At 41.4% G+C, this 19,550-nt stretch overlaps 1 protein-coding gene across 4 annotated transcripts in view; it reads right to left on the bottom strand.

Moving 5' to 3' along the window:
* Nucleotides 1–19,550, bottom strand: part of NHSL1 (NHS like 1) — a 235,834-nt gene that overhangs the window by 122,786 nt on the left and 93,498 nt on the right. The window contains exon 1 of one of the 4 annotated variants that reach the window (XM_079148019.1): nt 4,240–5,276. The exons of 2 other annotated variants lie outside the window; for them this stretch is intronic. In XM_079148019.1, coding sequence (XP_079004145.1) covers nt 4,240–4,441 — 202 coding nt within the window. In that variant the 5' untranslated portion in view covers nt 4,442–5,276. Of the gene's footprint in view, nt 1–4,239; nt 5,277–19,550 lie in introns of those variants that run through there. One more of the 4 variants, XM_079148021.1, reaches the window with a different exon arrangement.

The following is a 19,550-nucleotide window of genomic DNA, read 5'->3' as shown; positions in this document are numbered from 1 at the left end:
TAAATAAAACATATTTACTCACATATTTGGAATGCTACCTTGACAACATCTGTCAATGTTTTTAAGGTTTCCTTAACTCCATGAAGAAACTATTCTTAAGTCCCATAATTTTAAAGATTTTACTACTGAAAAACAAAGCACAACTACTTTCAGGGAAACAGGATCTTGAACTTGCTGCTTTTGGTCTTTAAAGTCATTTTTCTCCATTACAATATCTAAAGTCATTACTAATCTAATTATGCACAAGGATCCTGCTTTTCTGTAACTATTTTATCAGAAGGGAAACTGGGGTGAATTTACTTTATATATAGCCAACGCCCACCCTCAAAAATTGATGATCTGGTGTATAGATTATTCATCGGCCCCCACCAGGGCCATCTCTGGACTTGGTCCCCCCACTCTTGGCAGGTAGTACTCAGGATCAAACCCAGCACCTTCAAGCTAGTCACTTGCTCTGACACAGATCTACTCCCCCATCCCCATCTCTGGCCACTTTTGAAATTACTGGGAAGGGAGGACACTGAAATCCAAACGAGACAAATTTGGTAATGTTAGTAAGATCTTATGATCAAGTCCAGGAGAAGATGAAAATGTGGTTTAAAACAAAGTTTTGCATGTCAATTGTCCTCTCTGCCAACCTGCCAATTTCTAGGATCGTCAATCACGCCTCTACACAGCTAAACAGAGAGCTGAGGATACAACAAAACATGTTCTGCTCAGTGAGCGCATACCCCATTATTATTCCAGTGTTTTTGGTTCTATATGCGTGAGCAAGGAAAGGCAAGCACAGAGTAAATACTACTAATCATCAGTTTTTCTCAGGAAGCTTCGACAGTGCTGGTAAAGAAAGTACTCATTAAATATTATTTTATTTCATACTAACAGCCAGGAGACCATGAAAGCCATGAAAATATTTCAAATAGAGTACTTTTATCTGAACTTTCTCATCCTAGCCATTCACATTACAAGTTTTCACAATTATCCTGCATTTTCTATTTAATTTCCCCTTGGATGTCTTCTATGCTTTCCCATTTACATATGAACTCCACCTCAGGGCCTAGGTACTACATGTCTTTACATTTTGCACACAGTACTCAGTTCCTATCCATCCAATAAATGTCCTCACAGCCCCCTGTGGAAAGCTACATATTGTCTCATCTACAACTACATTTCCCTTCTTACTACACAGGCATCTAATAAAATAGCTCATGATCCATTGAATATAATATTTCAGACGCTGATTCCCACCCTCGATTTGTGTGGCTAAGTCAAACCGTCATCTGCTATTGTAAGGGAGCACATCACACTAAAATTTTACCCAGTTCATTCTTACCTTCCTGAGTACAAACGTTGACACAAAAGAGTTTTGAAGCTTGTTATGTGTTGTAACAAGATAAAAGTGCAAGTGCTTCCTGATGGTTGCTTTAGACATAACACTATGTTTCTCCTGGAAATTTTTTAAATTCAGAAAAACAGGGTATGAGAAAGATGCATAGTAGTCAATTCTAATCTTATAAAGAGATTCTCTAAACAAATCTCAAGCATGGTAATTTTATCCTTAGTTTCTTGAATATAAGTGACAGTGTTAAATTGTGAAGCTAACCACTTAAAAACTTTCACTTTGATGTTACTGTTAAGCAACCCAACAGAGAAAGTCATTATAAAAAGACCTTCTGTTTTGTAAAATGAATGTATGTCTTATACAACCATCTATCCACTCTGACAGTAGGGATTCGGGCTCCTTGCACACAGCAGTGTTACCTGGAGACAATGGGCAGGGAACAGACATGCAGACAGGCCTTGCAGCAGCCCCTGGAGGTGGGGGAGAAGTCACCAAGAGGCTGCAGAACCAGCCTTCCTGCCATCCAGAATCCACAGGTGCAAGGTTGACTTGCCAGGCTACAGCTGCTCCACTCCTCACTCCACATCTGATGGTAGGGTTTGAATGTGGGAGAAGGAGATGTGGAGCAGTTTTTAGAAAACTACAAATCAAAGGATGTTCAAGTAAGGTAGGGGACTTGGGGAGTAACCCTAAAAGGAAAGTGGATTAGGGTGCATGTGGTCTGGGCAGTCCAATATAAAAGATGTAATTCCCATTCCCATCAGACCAATATGTCTTCAAAGCAAATTTATTGGAAACTAAATCCTAATATGGCCATTAGGTATTCATAGCACCAATCAATAATCCCTACTAAAGTTTCAGCATATTTGATGCCTCTAAGAAAAAACTCAATCCTGCATAATTTTTCTTACAGACTTTTCCTCTTTTGATCTACGAGTGTAAACAAATGTCACTTGTACATTTTTTCATAGGATAGAATCGTGTGGAATAAAGACCAACTGTTATAACATGCCCCTAAGACAATGTCAAAGTTGGGAGCCAATTTTTTTAAGTCAAATGCTAAACAGAATATAATATTGTGAGTTTTGATGTACAGACAAGTTTTTAAGAATTTCCCATAACTACATATGCCAAAAGTAATATTTATTTGCACCCCATTATTTTCCAAGAACCATATAAATTTACACATTGTCTCATGCCTCCATGTATCTTCCTGAGGTTACTGTATCCAGTTACACGAAAGGACAAATGGCACGCTCTTTCGTATTGTTACAAAACAAGTCCTCCCTTCACTTTACAAGTTGCCCTGTTCCTTATGACTTCTTTATTTTCTCCAAGTCATGTGTGCAGTACTTGTTTCATTTCCCAACTAAAACTAATATACACAAATTCATTCTCTTTCCCTTTAATGTTAATTTAGATGAACCTTCTACAATGGAAGTTCTAAAGGCACCTGCTCACATGTACACAATCTTCAACAGAAACTTGACAGTGGCTGATTTAAAACAAAACAAGTCCTAAGAAGCAACCTTGAGCAAAGGCCAAAGGAATCAAAACTGCACCCTCCTGCAACCACAGCACTGCTATATCCACCCTCGCTTCAAACATTACAACCCAACCATTTACCAAAACCACAGCTTATTCCTGATTTAGAAAAGTCAAGTTCATGGACTTACTAAACTACACAGCTCCAGCCAGAAAGCACAAATGCCTCTTCCCAGCCTGGCAATTATGTAGCATCTGAACTAAAAAGCCATGTTTTCAAGCTCAGTATCAGTGGTCAACTGTTGACCACCTTCTTGACATAATAAACAACTGAAATGTTCAAAGAGTATTAGCTCGTCCCTCCTGTTCCACAGTTTAATGGACAAACAAAAATGGTTTAACACACGTTACCCAAAGGAGACTGCACTCGATCTCAGGCTGCACAGCGTAATTACTGCACCCATAAGCACATACTTAGCTTAGTTGATTCACATTTCAGCAGTTTTGTTTCCCAAAAGAGGGGTAGGAACAGGTCCTCAAGAGATTCTCCTGAGGTTTCTGTTGGCATGGGAAGAATGTGATGAACAGGAGAAACACAATCACTCTGAGTACTGGCTTGGGCTCCTTTGTGATATTTAAATAGGGTTTCCCCACCGGGCTGTGCACCCAGTGGAGAGTGGAACAATTCAGTCCCATAGCAAACATGCTAGGAGGAAGAACTCAGAAATTCTAAACATACAATAGGGGAGTGGTGAGAAATATTGAAAGTTTTCCCTGTCTCCCAGCAGAGCTGGTATCTATCCTTACCTTGGAGGAGGGAAAAGCATGCTAATTCTGAGAACAGAAACCAACACTGGTCTGAAAAGGAACTTGATAGAAATCCCAAAATTCTTTTTGGCCAAGATATCAAAGGTAAGCTCCTGTATGGCATTCCCCTCATGGATATCCCAACACCTGTCTAATTTATGCATTCATGTTACTCGTTAGTCTTCTTAGAAGAAAGAAGGGGAAAAAATATCAATGATTCCCAAAGTTTTCTCAGCGCAATTTCTCCATTTTCTAACCCCAGATAGTAAGATCAGAAGATTCCCTATGTGGTAGTGGTGGTTTTCCACTGAACTTCACAAAAGTCACATGAGGGTGTGGATCTGGTGGAGGGAGGGAGGGTACTGAGAGCAAATAAGCCATCTTATCCTCTTGGAAGGGTACATTCTCAAGGCAAATCTAGTGGAGGAACATTTGCATTTCAGACATATAAACAAATGAAGGAAGCTTAATTCCAATTTTTTTTTTTTTTTTTTAAAACCTCCTAATGGGGCAAAATCAGGAAGGGAAATCAGTGATCGAAACAAATAATTCTACATAACGAACTTTTTTAAATGCTTAAATTAAAAAAAAAAAAATCAAGTCACCTTTTCTGGGCTGGGTTCTGTATGTCCAGTTCTCATCATCTGCTTCCACCTGCTGCCCATAAACGGATAGCTCTCCATCACTGCGAAACAGCCTCTTTGTCTGCCTGGACAAGGAGGAGAAATTTATCCAACTCACAGCACGTGAGAGAGACCCTGAGTTTGGTTTGAGTCTGAAGGAACCTGAAGAGCCTTCCTTTTTCATCTTCTTTCACATCAAACTGGACTAGAGACAAAGGACAGCCAGATAAACAAAAAGCTCTGTTTTTTAAATTGGCCCAGGTCCTGCAAAGAGCCTGCTGCTTCCCACTTACTCAGACAATGTTGAGAGTCAGGCATGGCATTATGCAAAAGACTGCTTCTGTCAACCGATGAAAAAGAAAAATAAAGGATTACAAAATTTATTTTTTTTAATTTTTTTTTTTTTTTTTTTTTTTTTTTTTTTTTTTTTTACCCTGGCCACATACTGGTGGTACTCAGTTCTAGGTCAGGTATGTCCACAGTCAAAAATAAAAAATAAAAATAAATATAGGCACAGTTTTTAAAAACGAAGCAGGCTGTTCATTTCAGGCACACTTGTCAGGACTCTGTAAAGAACAGAACCAAGGCACTCCAACACTTTGGTGTGTCCCTAGCATCCCAAACTGTAATCCTACGCCTCTCCCTGACATCTTTCCCCTCAAGGGCGGAAAGCCAGCTGTCTGGTGCGCAAGGACGTAACTTCTCACCCTGGAGAAAAAGATCCAGCGTCCAAGAAGTCCCCAGTTCAAAGTTCACCCACACAGGTTACGCAGGAAAAACCGAAGGGCTCAGCTCACTTGTCCCCGCACAGCGCAGAATCATAAACCGCCCACTTGCCCTCCTTCCAGTCTGTGAAGCGCTCCGAGCCTCAGGACTCCACAAACAATAAAACAGGCTGCGTGGCTCTTGCTTGGATTACAGAGCCAGCGCTCCGCTGAAAGACGATAGGCTTGCCCGCCACCGAAGGCACCTCATTGGAGACGGGGAGCCCCGCCTCTCCACAGTCAACACTTCAGTGGCAGCTCAAACTTCTGAACTCCAGCAAAGCTTCGGAAATGCAAATCGGTGCAGACGTCTGGGTATTTTAAAAAAGAACTTGATAATTTATTATCAGGCCATACTTCTGAAAGTGCAATTTTAAGAAAGGATTTTAATACAGTGTATAGTTATATACACATCCAGCATTCCTGGGCGGACTAAGAATTGTCATCACCTAAGGAAATACAGCTCCCAAGAAAATGAAATGACACAGCTTTTCCTTCACTCCCAGCTTCCAGCAAGGTGCAATGCAGCCACATGTGCACCTGTCACCGCCTCCTTCCCTGATGCTACCAGCAGGACAGTGTGGGGTCCACACCATCTCTGCCTCCCCCATTGGCCACGCCCCCCGCTGGAGTATTTCTCTCTATCCTTGAATGACCCTCCTATCAGGGAGGATCATCCTCTGAAAGCTATGTTAGAGCAATTAGTTGCAGGCTCTAAGCCCAAGCATTCTATGCAAAATATCTAGAAACCGCTCTTGCATAGTCCTGGGGTGTTAACAGTCTCTGAATATATCCATCAGAGACCTAGGTGAGCATTCCCTTCTCCAAAGTATAAATCAAAGTAAGGTGAATAAGGGCCAAGTAGAGAACTAGAGCCTTCAACTTTGCTTTGCATCAAACAAATATATTAAAACTAACAAATGCAATTGAAAATAAAAGCAGAGCTCTGTAACATTTAGCTAATCTAATTCACCAAGACTGTAAGAAAATGGCTTTACAAGCTTGCAAGGACCAGACCATTTGGAGAAGAAAATCACAGCACCAAGTGCTCCTAGGATGGGCAGCTCATCTGACACTGTGAACACAGCAGAGAACAGGCACAGAACCGAAGGGTGAAGCAATGAAACAGTCAAGGTGACAATGACACTGACTCCATTGAAAGCTAAAAGTGTCCTCAAGAGACCACACAGTTTAAACCATTCAAGTTATAGAAAGGGAGACTCAGGCCCTGAGAAATGTGCATACCACTGCCATGCAGTCAGTAAGGGGGAAAGGGACCAGGTTGTGTCAGATACCACTGAGGTCAGAGCTTCACCATTTACCAGGAATGCTAGCCCCGTCACCAGGTGCCCTGGACCTGCTTCAGCTCTTAAATTGGAATGATACATCTACTTGTTCGCCATTATATGGGCAAAAAGGATATAGTTATGCATAGTGGCTAACATCAAAGTTCAAACATCCAGTGTATTCTGTTCCATTTTATATCTAAAAATATAAAAAGTATAAAAACACTTTTAGCAGAAAATGCACAGATACCTCCAATGCTGTTCCCATTTTAGAGGTTCATGGGACCTCCTGACACAGCACCTCTGCTCTCTAGGGATTCATGGACCCTAAACAACAAACACAATGCTCTCTTCCCTGTTGACCATATCCTGCAGCTACATTTTTAATTTAGAGATATCTAAGCCTAAACCTTTACTGTTATTGATAGACCAGGAAAAAAGTTGGCTGCTGCCCTCTTTGGGGGTGCACATACATATAAAAGCACACGTGCATTGGTGTCATTAGTAGTTGGTGAGTGCTCCTCAGGTACTCCTCTCCCTGTCCCTGCACGCATCTGGGAAAGGACTGATGAGGGTGGCCAAGGGAAAATTCACTGTCAAGCAACCAAGAACCATCAATCACTGGCCCATTCAAAGACTAGACTCAAGATTCTCCCCAAGGAAGCTGGATTTATTTATTATAGCTAATATTTGAAGAAAGTAAAAACAATTATCCCTAAAATTAGACAAAACTCTAGATTTCCAGAAACCATTTTCCCATGAATCACAAGACCCAGTGATACATGTGCACAATGACCAATCCTTTGCTTTCTGACTCACCCATGTCTCTGTTATGTTGGGCCCCGATCATTAAATCTTCACTCATGTAAAATAAAGTCAAATAAATCAAGTGCTTTTACAACTGGATCAGCATTGCTAGTGACCATGAGAGAATGCAATGGCTTAAATCAGCTTTGGAGGAAATATCTAAATTTTAACTATTCAAGTGAATACTCCAGTTTGCTTAGAAAGTCCTTCATGGGCTGCTTTAGAATCTATTACGTTGATTCAAACTATATTTACCTAGCCGCTATTATGAACCACCCATTCTAATTATCTGCACCATCCAAGGCAGGAGCCACAAAACGCAGTCCTCTGCAGGACCAAAGGTGTTATGTGCCATGTACTTTATATATACTATGCTAATCGTCACAGTGATCCTGCCATAGACCATCTCTACTTTTAGGGGATAATTTTTTTCCAAATAACTTCAGCTGCAATCCTTAAAGTAACAAAACATTTTAATTTAACCATTTTTTCCCACGAAAATCTCCATCAGAACACACTCCACCTAGATAGACCTTTCGAACAGATGAGGTGAACAGATTTTCACCCACGTTCCTGACTGTGCTGGGCTTTCCCATCTCCCCTTTCGCCATCAGGCTGTCAAACTGCAGCTTCTGCTGTTATCACATGTGCCAATAACTGCTCCCTCCCATCACTTCTCTACTGCTAAGCTCCAGGCACCAAGAAATCAGATAAACAAGCTTGCTGAAATTATAGGTTTCGCAGGAGTCTGGGAGGGAAGAATGAAAGGCGTAGCTTTAAAAGGGCTTTGTTAAAGCTGCTGCCTGGCCAACACTCTTGTGCCTCGCTGTGTGATGGAAGCCCAAAGCTTGCAATGGCTGGGTAATGACCCCAGGTAGACCTGATGATTTTTTTTTTTTTTTTTTTTTTGGGTAATTTCAAAAAGTCTTTTATTTTTATCAGAGAAGTCCTGTGCCTTCCTCTTTCTTGATTTACTCTCTTATTTTGGAGGGTTCCTGAGAAAGAGCAATGAAAGCTAGGATTTTTTTGACAGACTGCATGCCTGAAATTTTTTTTTTTTCCCACTCCCAATAGCTGATCTATAATTTGGTTGAAAATAAAATCCTAAACCAGGAATCGTTTTCCCTTGGAACTCTGAAGGCTTTGCTCCCCGATTCCTGGTTTTCAGCATGGTTGTGGAGAACTCTGATGCCATACTGGTTTTCATGCTTTATGTCACTTGCATTTTTCCTCCCTGGACATTCGAGAACTCTGCCCCTCAAGTTCTGAAATTCCATGGTGATGTGACTCAGTGTGTAGACCTGATGACTGACTGCCTCTTTCATCCTAAGTTCTTAGCACTTAAGAGTTACCTACCCATCACAAGAAATTATATCATTTCAAGAATAATTTAAGTAACACATTCAAGAAAAGTTCTCTAGAAAAACGGGGAGTCCACAAAATATATTACAAGGGAAAGTTCTAGAATCCTCTTTCTGCATCGAATGCCCATCAATTTGAAAAGGTTTATTTGAACCTCTACCCAGAGTCAAAGGGACACATTGAATAACTTTGAGAAGCCTTGCCAAAAGACACAGTAATTCATGTTTCAATACATACCAATGTCCTTTAAAAAGGCATTTAACCCAAATGAAAGTTTTTGATGTAATGAAAACTGTTAGACACGAGAGGATATAGGATCAGAAAAACCCCTCCACCGATCAGGCGTGTAATTGCTCTAGTTGCCATCTGCGTAAAATGCCAGCCAAGAGCAGGAACTCATTTCAAGTGCCATCAGTTTGTGCCCGCAAAGGCCTCCAATGAGCAGTGACTTTTAAATTCTACGTGCACCTTGTCTGCCTTGTCAAACTGAGAAGGCAGGAGCCAGGCAGAGCCCTGACATTGGAAATCAGTGGGGTACGGGGCAGGGCAGTTAGAGCTGGTGGGGTGCGTGGGTCTGGCTGGGAGTGGGGTTCACACCCAGAAGGCTTATGGACAGACACAAAGGTAGGGGGACCCAACAGACAGCAGTGAAGCGAGTCACTGAACACTGTCACTGAACGCTGTCCTGTTCTAAACAGCCCTGGTGGGGGCGGGAGCAGAGAAGTGTTGCCCTCATCAGATTACCACTCAAAGGCCCAGACAGCCCTTGGGGACCTTCAGCCTCTAGGACAGGGTACAGTAGGTTTTCCAACTGCCACCTCCCATGAATAATTTAAGAGTAGATGTAAATGAGGTAATTTGTAAGAGCTAATAATAAAAGCTTATCTCAGCATCTAAAAGTAAAATGTTTAGCCAGATATTTATACCTTAAAAAAAAAAAGAAAAAGAAAAAGAAAGAAAGGAAAGGAAACCCAGGTACACCATCTCTGACTTCCCTTACCCATCTCCCATTCTCTCCCCACTCCCCTGCCAAATTAAACAACTGCACTCCAGAAAGAGGTGGCTGGAGACAAAAGGCAACTCATCTCCCAGCTGGTCCTATTTTTAGGTTGTCCTCACCTACCACTGCATCAGTATCAGAAAGGAAGAAAAGCTCTGCCCGTTCACGAATGCCTGGCTCTAGAAGCCATGGTCCCCTTCCATGGGATTTGAAGTGCTGTCCCCTCAGATGGAGACACTGATGCACACAGTTGTGGGCCTTCATGCACATGGTTGTGTGCCTCTGCACAGAACTGACATCCCAAGCCTGGGCCACACTGCTCCCCTGAGATCCCTTGGTACAGGAGCAAAATGGCAGCACAGTCGATCCCCTGAGGCAGAGCAAACTGCGAGGGATAATGGCTGTCACTGGTGCAGAAGCTGCTACTGAAGAGAACGGGACTGTCCAAGGTTGGGTGAGCAGTCGACAGCCACGAAGACACACTCTCCCAAGCTTAACCAAGAAAACGAAGGACCAGAAGGTCCTCTCAAACCCAGCATCGACTGTCACATTCTTCTATGAGACAACCAAGGGAAAGCTTGTTCTGAGACCAAAATAAAATTCCACATAAATAGATTTCTTAAAATCACGATTTTCATTGTTCCTGATATCTTTCCATGGCCTCTCCTGTGATCATTATACTATTAATTTTTTCTATCTACTCATCCAGATTTTTTTTTTTTTTTTGCAAACCTAATTGAGTTCATAAATCACTAGAAATCTCATTAAAACACAGAGTATAATTCAGACCTGGGGAAAGGTCTGAAAATCTGAACTCCAGAAAGCACCCAGGTGATACAGTGCAGGGAATCACCTTTGAGTTGGCACAGCAACAGACTCCAATGCCCCTGAGGGCAGGGAGCTCCTCTGTCAGCTCCCGGAAGCACCTCACTCAGCCAGCAGTTAACAGGTGACTAAAGGGGTGAACAGTAGAAATCATCTCTTCATTTCCAGGGTTCCTTAATCTTAGGGTTCAAGGCAAGGAGAGAAGTAGAGCCTTATAGTGATCATTTCCTCATTACTAACTCTCCAAAAGCAAAAGTAAAAATTAAGCTGGCCATAAGAACATAATTTGAATTAAAGGGTCAATAATAAAATTTTATTATTCATATAACTAGATTGCTTTACTTTGAGAAGAAAAAAGGGTTATTAACTGATAGGCTCTATGCTTGTCTTGTTAGGACATCTTAATTTGTTAGGGTGTCCATGCATCAAAACTCCAGAATCCAATAATCCAACCCAGAACTGGAGACAGTCAACAGTGAGCCAAAGACTGCATTCTCCTTGGGAAATCTGAAGGCAGGCTGGGAGCTCCCTGGTTCCACCAGGTGACTTTAATTGCTCTATAAGCAGTAGAACTTGTTTACATCAGTTTCTCCTGGTAGATGTTTAAGGCAAAGAAGCTTTCGGTCGACCTTAAGTGAATCCCAAAATGTTTATTCTATTTAGATCAAGGGAACCTGGCTCAGTGGTTGAGTGCTTGCTTGGTAGGCACAAGGCCCCAAGTTCAGTCCCCCGCAACTGGGTGAAAAAACAAACACCTTCCCCATTTAGCTTGATTTCTAAAACTATATTCACTTTGGCTCTCTACACAGCATACCGAATATATCTGTTTTTTTTTAAACAGGCCTTTTATCAATTTGGCAACCTCTACTGCACTTCCACTACATGTCAGAGACTCGAGTGTAATCTTGCTAATACCAGCAGTGATTCCAGTGAACGAGATAAAATCTTACTTCTAACATACCCGTTAACAGAATTGAGTATAAAGTACTTAAAATTCTTTAATCAGTGTCACTCAGAACCCAAATTCTAGTATATCTTCAAGGAAATAAAGACAAATCAAATATATATGTACAAATTTATTCGGTCCTTAGGCATCTGTCTGCATCACTCTGTGAGTCACCTCCAGAAATGGAAAGAGCACAGATAGGGATCAGTTCAAATATGTATTGATCCCCTGCTAGGAAATCAGCCAGGCAGACTGAGCATAAAGCACAAAAGATAAGGCCCTGTCCTAGAGGAATTTAACATTACCATAGGAGACAGATAATACCCATAGCTACTTTTAACACAACACAACATAATATCACACACACATACACACACACACACACAGAGGAAACAAGCAGGGCCTTGAGTTGAGCCTCCAGAGGTCTGAGTGGGTTCTTCGGGATGAGAAATGCTCTCTGAGTTTCTAGTGGCCAGGGGTTCAGAGATGTGGCTGACCAGTGCTTGATAAACCCACTCTCAGGTGTGTGTGTGGGGGGGGGGGGGGGGGAGACACAGGAAATCCAGATTTGTACTATTTGCCAGTTTCCATAATGTACAGACTCCCACCATGGTCAATTTCAATCTGCCAACGATTTACAACCAGTCTACTAAAATGTGGAAAATTCAAGAAAGGGCTCTCACAGTCAAGACACACTAGCTCTAGTATACCGTTGAATTTGGTCACCTGCTTATGGTAAAATCAATGACTGGTAGAAAACTAAGAGCCCCCTGATCACTAAGTTTTGTAGTGTAGGTAAGAGAAGTGATGTCTATGAAGGTCATCTTATGGAGAAAAAAAAGGTACACAGCTGTGATTGGGGTGAGAATCTTGAGATTGGAATACTATCCTGTGTTACCCAGGTGAGCCCTAAACACAATCACACCTGTCCTTTGTAAGTAAAAGGCAGAGGGAGATTTTGAAGAGAAGAGGAAAGAAGAGACTGTATGAGCCCAGAGACAGAGAATGAAGTGATCTGACCAAAAACGCTGGAAGCAGTGAGGAACAGGAGCCCCCTGGAGGGAGTGCAGCCTTCCGGCCTCCAGAACTCAGGAGAACAAACTGTCATGGTTTAAAGCTACTGAGTTGGAGGAGGGTTTTCACAGCAGGGACAGAGAACGCAAGGATACACCAAGGGGAGTTTTGCAACCTGTTATATTTTTTAGCATCTCTGTTTACTTTTTGTAAAAGTTCTGAATTTCTTTCTTTCTTTTTTTTTTTGCATTCTTACACATTTCAAAATTCCTAATTTCCTTTCAGCTATTCATTTTGTGCCATTCATAAAAGCACAAATTGGGAAAACAGAGTCTAATAGGTTACTTGAAGTATCAATAATTGCCAACAATGACAATTTATGGAAACTCTCGACAGAAAAACTCTAACAAGAATCTAGAAGTGTATATGCCAAGTGCTCTGAGTAACTGACATGAGATTGGTGACTTAGTGTGATCTGAGCCCTTGCTTTGAATCTTTTCTGTTACATAAGCAGGACTTGAACAAGAAAAAAACAACAATCATAAAAGAAAGGAAGTTTTGAAGTTTCTACTTTGAGGTTTGTAAGTCAACATCCCTCTGCTGTGACAAAATACCTGATATAAACAAAGGAAGAAAGAGAGATTTTGGCTCATGGCTTCAAAGGTTTTAGTCCACAGTCGGCTGGCTCCATTGCTCTGGGCCTAAGGCAAGGCAGAGCATCATGGCAGACGGAACAGCAGAGGAAAGCTACATGGTTCATGGCAGCCAGGAAGCAGAGCCAGAAGAAGGGGCTGGGGACAAGAAATAGGTTCCAGGGCACACCCCTCAGTGACCTACTTCCTCCAACCACGCCCCATCTCCCAACAGTCCATTCAGCTGTCAATGGATTAAGACTCTGGTGAGGTCAGAGCCCTCCTGACCCAGTCACATCCCAAATCCCCACCAATGAATGGTGCTCTGCTGGGGACCATGCCCTTCACAGGTGAGTCTCTTGAGGACACCTTATATCCATACCATAACAAGGTCCCACTAAAATCAATTTTAAGACAATAATGCCTGCTTGGGTTGCTAGAAAATACTTTTGATTTTGTGTGCAATATGTCGTGATGTGATGAAAACTGCTACTTTTTTTAGTCAAAGCAGTCCTCATTTGAAGAGTAATTTTTTAATTATTCAGAATGTTACGTAGATGGACCTAACCCTCAGTTACTTCAGATTATTACATTTCCTCAACTCCCCAAAGTCCTTTTACCCTGGAGAAATAACCAAGTGAAAACAAATGAGAATTAAAAAAAAAAAAAAAAAAAAAAAAAAAATTACTGTAGGGCAAAGAAAACAGAAAATTCTGAAACCAGTGAGAAAATAGCTACAATGACTAACTTACCTCCAATCACACTGTTCTAGGCAAATCCTTGCTGCCATCCTGCTAAGTGTAGAGTCAGAACTAAAGAAACCACAATTGGTCCTGTTCTTCAAAGATCCATTCATGAACAGTACTGAAATTATGCTCCAAAAATCACACACAACCTTCTGAAAAAAAAGTATGATAGTAATCAAATAGACATGGGTTTTATGTCATTTTAAATTACCCATACAGCTATGTCTCTGTATTAATGTAACTTATTTAAAACACTTGTAACAACAACAAAAAATCCCTCCCTGTCACACATATGCACATACACACACTTACCCTGAATTTATATATGTAGTCAAATAAAAAGTTAATGTCTTACTTGGAACACTTGTGTCAAATCATATGGGATGGTGGAGAAGGAAGGACAGGAGAGTTTGTTTAAAATTCACATTCCTGGATCCTATTTAGTATATACCTCTGTGTAAAGGAACCTGGGACTTAAGCTTCCAAGAGGAATCTCTGTCATGGTAAAGTCTGAAAATCATAGTTTCAAACTGTTAAACTACAATTCCAAGTAAATATGTGGAGGTGAAGTCTCTACTTACAATTTAACCGAAAATGCACAAACATTATATCATGAGTATAGACTTAGTATTAAATGAATAAAAAATAGACTAGTATGGCTGGGTATAGTGGTGCATGCCTGTAATCCCAATAACTCAAGAGGCTGAGGCAGGAGGATCACAAGTTCAAGCCAGCCTCAGTAACTGGGCAAGGTGCTAAGCAATTTAGTGAGACCCAGTTTCAAAATAAAAAATAAAAAGGGCTGGGGATGTAGCTGGTAAAGTGCACCTGGGTTCAATACTTTATACCACACGCACAAAAAATTTTTTTAAAGACTAGCACACTGCCCCTCCAATGCTAGGGTAATATAACTAAGATATTATCACTAGATACTGCAAGCAGAATATCATATAATCGTTCATTTTAGAGGTTTTACATTTTCACTTTTATATTTTTTTACAGTTAGTATGCTAAATACATACTATAAACTTTCTAATCATCTAATTTTTAATTTTCACTTGCAATTATGTTGAACCTAAAAAAGAAGAGAAGCCAGCACAAATTTAATAATTATCAGTTTGCCATGTTCATTTATTTGCTTGGGGTCTTTTATTGCTTCCGTTTTTTAAAAATAATATGTTACAGATAAACAATAGCCCTACTTTCCCCACTGCCCTAGAGAAACTACTTTTCCAAATTGGTCGTGCTTCATTCCCTAACATATTTTTCCACTTTTTCTACATGCCCGTGTGTTCATCAACAAGACAGAGTACTGTGTTGTGTGTGCATTTCATAGATGGAATTATTCCATCCAAGTGATGTTTAGTTATTATTTTGACATTTAAAACTTTCCTCTCACCCTGCAACTAAAGGAGCCACTGACTTGACACCCCTCATAAACCAATTCACCTGATCCTTTTCCCACATCCTTGTTTAACTAAAAGAACACTTCGCAGTTGGATATATTTTTAAAATTTGCTTAAGGGCATGGCCTTTTCTGTTTCTCCCACATATTGTGTCTATTAAAATGGCATAGGTTGCATAAGAGCATTTTCTTTAAAGATGTAACAAATTTAGATTTCTGAGGCTCATAGACACACCACTCCAAAGTACCACTGTGGGAGACTAGAATACAACATCCCAAAATATACTTCTGGGGCGTATTTTGAGGTGGTTGTCCCGAGACATTGCTGACTCAGAGGTCTGTATCTACAGAGGAAATCTACATTCTTGGTACGTGAATTGGGAGGAAGGCTGCTGCAGGCAGCTTATTACCTGAGAGACTTTATCTGCACAAGACAACATGACTCACTGTCTATCTCTGCCCCATACCCCGTAATTTGTGTCATCATTCCCTACAAAAGCCCCAAGCCCCTATTGCTTTCAGTAGCTCAAAGGCCATGTAAGTTTCAACTGTCTGACCTTCCTATTTGTGGAATACTTGTATGCAGATAACTGACTGTGTTTTCTCCTATTAATCTGTCTTTTGTCAACTTAATTTGTAGCCCAGCCAAAGCACCTGGGAAGGTGGGGGATGCCATTTTCCCCTCCTCTGCAAAAACATAACTTGGTAGAACAAAGAGACAGCTTTATCTTTATGTTTCTCTCTTCACCTCAACATTTTCTGCAGCCACCTGCATTGCTGACTCTCCCAACTGTTTTCAAAATCTCCAAATAAAAAGCGCTTGAGAAAAGGGGAATTCAATTTGAAAGTGATTACTTTAGTGGTCCCTGTGAAATCACATTAGTCAGAGACTTCAATCAACTCATTTCGTAAGGGGAAACTTAGAAAACGAAAGGCCTAAAGTGCACTTGAGACACTCAGAAATCTTGGGTGAAACACTTGTTCCCCAGCATCAAAAATGGATATGTTAAATCAAGAGAACTTCTGTTTTAATACGCTACTCGGGCTCCCAAAATGAACCCCAGAGAGGATGAAGCACTTCTACAAGTGAACGCTAGGTGCTTCCCACTGATGGCGGACAGGAGTGGCAGAGACTGGCAGGACAAATGAAGGAAGGCAGTAGCTATGGAGGGTCTCCTTTCCAATCTCCTCTTTCCCAGCCCAGCCACAGGCACCTCCAGAACACGGCAAGAGATGTGACAAACGAGCAAGGTCCCACAGAGACTTAACTATACCACCCTCGGTCCTCTTGCCTATGCCCAAACCCTGTTTGGCAGACACCAGGGACCAACTGTGGTGGCAGGTGACCTCACGGTCCATGAAATAGATGTGGCTGGCGGACACATCTAGATGATGACTGGTCTAGGCCAGGAGCAGGTGATTACAACTGCATCTTGATTCGTTTCATGGGGGAGGGGAACTGGAAGGGACAGTGAGGGTCCCGTGAGGGAGGGGGAGTTCCACACCTGGGGCACCCCCCTCTCACCGTAAAAACAAAACTCTCACCTGCAACTTTCTCATTTTTCCTAGTTGTTGGACACATTTTTCTTCCCAAAATGAGGTAAGGCAATCAATGATTTAAAGAAAAGTGTGAAATCTGGGTAAATTAAAAGAAATTACTACAAAAAATAGTACAGATGTAGCTACTTTAACTCCGTGTAATGTCAGTTATTTAAAATATTTTAAAAAAAAGAAAATATGGTCAAATTACACACACGCTCACTCACAATGTGTTCTAAGCATTTGCTCAAGTTTGCTTTATTGATAATATTTTCAATGATCACAGAAGAAGAGTGCCAGTCACTGTGTAGCTCTGTAACACTATTATTGGTTATAGTTGATAAAAACACACCTAAAAGTCTGTTTTTCTCTTCAAAATAAAAGGGAAAAAGTTAATAGTATCAAATAACCTTTAGTTGATAACAATTCAATACTGCTTATTCAGCACCCAGGAAATTATAACCAGGTATTGGTGCCTGTATTGAAGATCAGGTCAGACATCACTAACAAAAGTGACATTACTTAAGAATCTACTAAGTGTCACTTAATATGTAAGGATGTAGTCGGCTATTTTCAGACAAGACATCCTCTACAAAAAAAGATTACAATAAACTCTGAGGAAAGATCAAAAGCTGATTGACTTCTATAGGGTAGATTCTCTATGAAATCAATAGTCTAGTCTAATGTTTTACCAGTAGCCTAAAAAAGGTAAGGGAGGGGTATGGACAGACAGGTGATCAGTTATGTTCTGGTGAGTGTCCAGGATCCAGAGGTGAGCACAGTGCGTAGGTACTGGAAGGTCTCCGTGTGATGACCTGTCACTGCTCAAAGTCTAGACACAGGATGAGACAGGTCCCGCTCAAACTATATTGGTGCTTTGATTCTCAACCATGGCTGAACATCGTTAGTCATCTTTCATAAAAGATTCTCTTTCAGTAGGTCATAGGTAGATTAGTCTGATGTTTTGTTGGGGTTTTCTTTCTGTTGTTTCGGCACTTGTGTTTGTAAAAGTCTTCATGGTTTGTGTAAGGTCTCTCCCTCCTCCCCATTTAAGAACCATCAATCTGCCAGGAGTGGTGGTACAAACCTGTAAATCTAGCAACTTGGGAGGCTGAGGCAAGTTCAAGGCCAGCCTCGGCAACATGGGGCGACCCTATCTCAAAATAAAAAGTAAAAATGTCTGGAGGATGTAGCTCAGAGGTAGAGTACCTCTGGGTTCAATCCCCAGTACCACCCTCCCAAAAAAAAAAAAAAAAAAAAAAAAATCCCCCCAAGAAGAACCACTAATCTTTGAGAAAGGTTACTTTTGGTTTGTGGATAGTTTTGCCAAGTTCGACTTCAGGCAGTAATATTCAAAAAATAAAATGAAAGACACCTGCCCTTTTTGTAATTCTAATAAGTACAAATGTTTAAAAGCACATCAAATGCAGACTGTCAAATCCACCTTCTCAGAAGCCCCATACACAACCCACGCGGGTCAGCAGGTCTCAGGCTGAACACCTGGCACCATTCAGAAGGACACAACAGACACTGCCTCTCACTGTCACTAGGAAAACTAAGCCATGCACTTTCATATCTGTTTTAAGTTACAGAAACGTGGGACCGAAGGAGCTCTCAGAGATGCGCCAGGCACCGTGTTCGTCAGACAGGTGAGATCACCTGGTTTTCCATGACGCTAGCTGCTCCCTGGCATCACAAATCACACCTAAATTCTTCACTGCTATGTGCCGAGCACCTCACAGATGATCCGTAGCAGCTTTCAACTTGTCAGGGCTAGGTCACTGGCAAAGTAGGGACCCACAGCCGAACACAGTTGAAAATAATAACAATGCCATCTGGCTGCAACTACCCTAAAAACAAACTGAGCCTAAGAGATTAAGAAATTTCCCAAGATCACACCTCTCCAACCGTGTGCAGCTTGAACCCCATCTATCCTCACCACTGCTTTGAATTACCAGAATCATTTGTCCCTAGAATGGACATGCAGCATATAAAAACATTCTTTCTGAGATTAACACAGAAAATTGATCTCTTAACATGAATTGTTGCTATTAAATGTACCTGGGCTGGAAAAAAGCTTCAGGGAAAAGTAAATCACTCCGGTAGGCTTTGTATAGGCAGTGTAAAGGTTTAACATAGAGCACCTGGCCCTGTTAGAAAACAGACTTTCTATGCTTTCCTGAAAAATCATGTGTAAAATCGTGCCTTACACATGGAACTGTCCTCAGAACACGATATGAGGGCCAGTGGTAGAGTGCTTGCCTAGCATGGGAGAGGCACTGGGTTCGACTCTCAGCACCACATAAAATAAATAAGTAAATAAACAATAAAGATTAAATTCTTTAAACACACACACACACACACACACACACACAATATGGTCCAGGGGCAGTGGTGCAAGCCTGTAATCCCAGTGGCTCAGGAGGCTGAAGGAGGATCACAAGTTCAAAGCCAGCCTCAGCAACTTGGCAGATCCTGTCTCAAAATAACAGAATAAAAAAGGCTGGGAAAGTGGCTTGGTGGCTGAGTCCCTGGGTTCAATTCCCAGTACAAAAAATATATATGTATGGTTTGCCTGTAGATGACCAGTAGGTGGCAGAATAGAACAAGTCATCCTCAAGTCTTGGGGAACTGGGCAGAGTCACAGGGAAGGGAATACTTGTATTCAAACATGGGCCAGGTCAGAGCCAGGAACAGGTAAAAGATACTGCATCACACTAAATCCTGAAGGTATCTCAAAATAAAAAGCGAGTATCCATTCACTCATAACCTGCAGGTTAAAAAGTGGATGTGTCTTGTGCTTCCCAGGCTAGCATGAGAGGAGGGCAGGAGGACAGTACAGAGGGCAGTGATCTGGGTTTCTCTGCCTTCTAGGGGCCCAGAGCAGTGCTTCTCAATCTGGCTGGATCCCAAAAGACCTGGGCTCCACCCTGGATGCACAGGATCTCTGGGGAAAGCACCAGAGAA

This window comes from Sciurus vulgaris (genome assembly GCF_902686455.1).
Source record: "Sciurus vulgaris genome assembly, chromosome: 7".
NCBI classification, from domain to species: Eukaryota; Metazoa; Chordata; class Mammalia; order Rodentia; family Sciuridae; genus Sciurus; species Sciurus vulgaris.
This window is presented reverse-complemented; position numbering and strand designations above follow the sequence as displayed.